The sequence below is a fragment of the Otolemur garnettii genome, unplaced genomic scaffold (assembly GCF_000181295.1).
Source record: "Otolemur garnettii isolate 467f Iridium unplaced genomic scaffold, OtoGar3 scaffold00003, whole genome shotgun sequence".
NCBI lineage: Eukaryota > Metazoa > Chordata > Mammalia > Primates > Galagidae > Otolemur > Otolemur garnettii.
In genome coordinates, this window is record NW_003852398.1 from 24,296,905 (window position 1) to 24,302,300 (window position 5,396).

The following is a 5,396-nucleotide window of genomic DNA, read 5'->3' on the forward strand; positions in this document are numbered from 1 at the left end:
GCCAGCAGTCAAGTTCCACTAGTGCACCACCAACTAGGTATCTTAGGGTGTTGCCTTTTCAGGACAGCAGTGCTGGAAAGCCTGCCAGCAAACACATGAGCCAACCCTGCTAGGACTCAGGATCCAATGGCCAGGGGACATGGTTTTGAATTCTGGCTGAGCCATCAGCTCACGGTGTAACCTTAGGTGACTCTCAACCTATCCCTTTCTACACTCTGGTCTTCTCACCTGTCACATGAGAGAGTTGGCTTGATGATCTAAGGCTCCTTTGGGCTCTCAAGAGCCTTTCTTCTCTGTTCCCTGCAGCAGGTGCTCAGATGTTGGCTAAGCCTTTCAAGCTGAAGTCTTGTATCCCAGCCTGACCTGCAGGCCTCAGATTCTGTTGAAGGGACTCCCTCTGGTTCTGAGTCTGCAGTCTCTGAAAGGATTGAAAAACTAAAATAAACAGCTAGCCCAGAATCCTGGGCAGCCCGACACTTTCCAGCTGACCCCAGCATGAGCCCACTGGTGTGAGTCAGCTGTGTTTGGATACCCAGAAGGCAGGGGGCCTCTTTGAAATGACTTTTGATGAGCCCAGTGTGTAAAAAGAGGCAGCCAAGAATCACTTGGCCGCACATGCTGCTGGTACACCTGGGGGTACCTGGGGTCTCATGCTACTCAGCTTAAAAGTCGAGCTCTGTCCCTATCTTAGAGCTATGCAGAGAAGTAGGGAGTGGGCAGCTCCTGGCCTCCAGGCAGCTTGCTAAAGACAGGTATCTCAAAAGCAAATAGCCTCTAAAGAAGTTCTCCTGACTCTGTGTGAATTTAGGCAACCTATTTTACCTCTCTGAGCCTCCATTTCTGTATTAGAAGCTTGAAAATAAACACATATTCACTCAATAAATACCAGTTCCTGAACTTCCTTTCCTTATCCTAGACAAGTGCTTTTCTGAATCACCAGAATGGAGGCACAGCCTCCCTGGTTTATGGATCCAGTAGCATTCAACTCCCTTCTCTTTTCAGAATCACTCTGACACTGGCCTGCCCAATGGACTTGAAGAATTTCCCCATGGACGTCCAGACATGCATCATGCAACTGGAAAGCTGTAAGTCCCTTGCATGAGTCCTCTAGAAAGAACCAAGATCCAATATACCCACAAAACAGACAGAAATTCCCACACAGCTGCTCCTAACTTCTGGGCCCCAGGAGATTACTATAATAACCCAAAATACTAGATGGAGGGCTTTGCTCTCAGAAAATGGATCAGAAATATAATTTTCCTTACATTGTCTAAGACCCAAACTTTAGCCAGCAGCATTCTCCAAAGAGACCTGTTTCAAGTCCCTTGTGAATGTGCTCGCCAGGAGTGGAGGAGAAATAGCTTGAGCGAGTTGTGATCCTTGAACTGCCAGGATGTTCACTCTGGCCGAGGAGAAAGATAACTATACACATTAACAAAGGACAGCAAGTAGTAAGCCGTTGTCAGAAGTCCAACATGCTATGGCCTCATGGAAAAGGTCTGATTTCTTCTAGTGGGGAAGGAGAGAAGGCACTGGAAAAGGCTTCATGGAGGAGCAAGATTTTAACAGAAGGGTAGCTGACTTACTAGATTACACAGAAATCAATCTAACTTAAAAGGACAGGAACCAGGGCAGAGCATCTAGGTGGCAGGAACTAATGGGCCATTTCCTTGGAGCCCCACTTGTGAGAAAATCAGTACCCACCAATTCTGAACCTCTTGTTACTTCACTCAAGAGCCAAAGTCCTGGGGCAGAGAATCCTGCTGGCCCAGCTTGAGTCACCATTTCACACCTTGCCCCCACCCCTACGGTTAGTCCCACCAAGACAGCACACGATAGAGGGGTGGAAAATTTGTGGTGAAGAAAAAAGAGGGCTGGAAAGGATGATATTCTGGTAAAAATACAGATGTCCACTGCATTTCACCATGGGGGCAAGAGTGGGGATGACAGGACAGGCTAAGGCAGGGTGCAGAAGTGCTGCAGAATGAACAAGGAAGCCAGTTTTAACCTCCTCTGTGAGGAAAAAAAAGTAATAGTGTCTCATGAGTTCCACTGAGTGTCTGATACCCCTCTCAGCCTCTCACCCTAATCAAACCTGGCATGCTTCAAACGAGTCCTTCTGGGTGGTAACGCCTCCTTCTTCCGATCCCCTCCCAGTTGGATATACCATGAATGACCTCATCTTTGAGTGGCAGGAGCAGGGAGCTGTGCAGGTGGCAGATGGACTAACTCTGCCTCAGTTTATCCTGAAGGAAGAGAAGGACTTGAGATACTGCACCAAGCATTACAACACAGGTAGGTGCAAGGGGCCACCTGTTCACATCCCCCCCCCAACCAGAAGTGACCAGAAGTCATTTCAAACACTCATTCAATCACTGATCCAACAGATCTTATGAAGTACCCATGATGGGCACAGCTCTGTATTTATTCCCTAGTGGTTAAAAGAATGGGGTTTGAAACCAAAAAACAACTCTGACATTTTCTTCTTCTGAATCCTGGAATGGGTAACTTAAGCTTAGGTCATACATAATCACAAGGGAAGCTGGTAAACACAGTCTTTGTTCCAGGTAGCAGGAGGGAAGAATTGACATTGGGAAGACACCTAGCAGTCTCCGTAACAGAAGAGATGGCATTTCTGATGGGCCAAAAGTATAGAGAATACTTAGCTTGGAGCTCAACAAGGGGGAGGTGAGAGGTGGCACTGACAGTTAGTAAACAGTTGGGAAAGTCTGCGAGCCTGTGAGCTACAAGGGGGCGAGAAACCACAGCTGTTTAGCTCACCTCCAGGCATAGCATGGCCTTTGTTGGAAACCTGAACATATGAATACACTGGGTTGGATCAAGACTGGCTTTGCATGCCCAGGCAGGCTGGGAAGGAGCACGAGCAGGCACTGTGGAAGGAAGTCAGTCAGTTGGGATGCCAGCTGGAAGGTGTGCGGTGGGCTGGCAACGGGCCAAGTAGAGGAAGAAAGAAAGGACGGGGATTGAGAGAAATGATCGGACTCTGGTCCCCAGTGACAGGGCCGGCAGGCTGGGATCTGGTCTGGGACAATTGTCACCTCAGAGATGTCTCAGAACCTTAAACATACTCTTCATCTCTGGCCAAGCTGAGACTCACAGTGGTAGTTGTATTCCCGTTAACAGTTATGAGAACAACGATTCCCCAGGAATCAAATCATCACAACTGACCCTCACATGCCATAGCCCGTTAGTATTGATGCAGCATTTTTTTCAGCTTTCTTGAGATATAATTGACAAGTGCAAAATTATGTGCCCTGAAGGTATACAACTTGATGTTCTGCACACATGCAGCATGTGTGAAACGATCACCACAATCAAGCTCAGTAACGTATCATCCCCTCATATATGTATATGGCTGATGAGAACACTGAAGATCTATCCACTTAGCAAATTTTAAGTATACAGTATAGTAGTGTTGACTCTAGTCACACTTCTGTACGAAAATCTCCAGAACTTATTCATCCTGTGTGACAGAAACTTCGTACCCTTTGATCAACGTCTCCCCATTTGTCCACCCCCCACCCCCATCCCCTGGCAACCACCATTTTATTTTCTGCTTCTCTGAGTTTGATAATTCTGGATTTCATGTACAAGTGAAATAATGTGCAGTTTTATTTTTCTGGCTTATTCTCCTGCAGGAGTAAAATTGTCCTTCGGGTTCATCCATATTTTCACAAATAGCAGGATTTCCTTTTTTTTTTTAAGGCTGAGGAATATTCCATTTTCTTTATTTATATATCCACTGAGAACTACATTATGATCCAGCAATCCCACTTTTGGATATACATGCAAAAAAAAAATCAAATTGGCACCTCAAAGAGATCTCTGCACTCCCACATCCATCGCAGCATTACTCACAGTAGCCAAGATGTAGAAACAACCTAAATGTATACAGCATTTCCTCTTCATCCTCCCACTTGCTCTTTAGCATCTTCATTTAAATGAGATATGAGCTCTGCACTGGCTCCTGTGGATACAGGGGAAAAACTAACCAGGTTCTGGCTACATGGAGCTTACAATTCAGGGAGCTCTGGAAAATACCCCAGTTACTCTCCTGTCCCAGTGGACAGGAACTGAGACATGCACTGTGGGACTGGCCCTATCCCAGTTCCAGGGATACACAGATGGGGAAAAGACAAGCTGCCCTATCCAGAGTGGAAGAGCGGGAGAGCACAATGGGCCCACTTACTCACTGTATTATGCCTTAAAGGCTCTGATGAGCATGTGCACAAGGGCTAAGGGAACACAGGAAAAAGAAAGAAGCACCTGCCTAGGGCGGACTTCACATTTATACTGCCATGGAGAAGAAAGAGTGTTTCCTAGGCTGCTTGTGAAAAAGAGTAAGGGCATTCCAGGCAAAGGGATGAGCAAAGTTCAAAGCTCAGAACAGAAAATATGTGGGGAATGCTCAAAGCAAGGTATAAAATAGAGGGAATCATAATGAGGGTGGAGAAAGAAGGGAAAGGGCATAGAAAGATGGGTGAGAGCTTGACAGCCAAGGGCAGACTGAAGAGTGGGAGCTTCCTTATATGAAGAGGGAAGGAAGAATGGAAGGTCTTATAAGAGGAAGTAGCAGGACCAAGTCATGTTTGGGGTTCCACTTAGCCAGGCCCATTTTTAGCAACAAAATAGCGATGATGATAATGATGGCATCTGAAAATCCTGGGAACGTATGATGTGTGAGGACTGCGCCAAGTTCTTCATAAACATCATCTAATTTTATCCTCACAGTATCCATAGAGGTAACCATGTGAGGTAGATATTATTGTTATGATTATCCCAGTTTACATGAGGAACCTGAGATACAGAACGATTCATAGGCTTGCCTAAACACAGCTAGTCGGAGGCTGAACCAGGACTCCAGCGGAGGTTGCCCTGACCCAAAAGCCCTTGCTCCTACCCACTGGGCTGCATTCCCCTCTCACTATAATTTCTTGCAGGTAAATTCACCTGCATTGAGGCCCGGTTCCACCTGGAGCGGCAGATGGGCTACTACCTGATCCAGATGTATATTCCCAGCCTGCTCATCGTCATCCTCTCATGGATCTCCTTCTGGATCAACATGGACGCTGCACCAGCCCGTGTGGGCCTGGGCATCACCACTGTGCTCACCATGACAACCCAGAGCTCTGGCTCCCGAGCATCTCTGCCCAAGGTAAGTCTCCACTGTCCGAGAGCAAAGAACAGTGGGAAGATAAGGTGAGAGCTCACTTCCTCACCCTTCCTGAGACACGAGGAGCATCAGGAACTAATCACTATTTACTTATCTACCATACCAGTGATTTTCAACCCGTGTGCCATGGCACACTGGTGAGCCGTGAAAGGATCTTAGGTAGGCCACAAAAACTTTTAAAGACCATTAATTAAATTATTTT

General features: G+C 46.7%; 1 protein-coding gene across 1 annotated transcript in view; it reads left to right on the plus strand.

The window, feature by feature from the left end:
• The window catches only part of GLRA1 (glycine receptor alpha 1), a 59,295-nt gene that overhangs the window by 32,064 nt on the left and 21,835 nt on the right, over positions 1–5,396 (plus strand). The window contains exons 4-6 of the mRNA XM_023515447.1: positions 979–1,085; positions 2,158–2,295; positions 4,962–5,176. Coding sequence (XP_023371215.1) covers positions 979–1,085; positions 2,158–2,295; positions 4,962–5,176 — 460 coding nt within the window. The remainder of the gene's footprint in view (positions 1–978; positions 1,086–2,157; positions 2,296–4,961; positions 5,177–5,396) is intronic.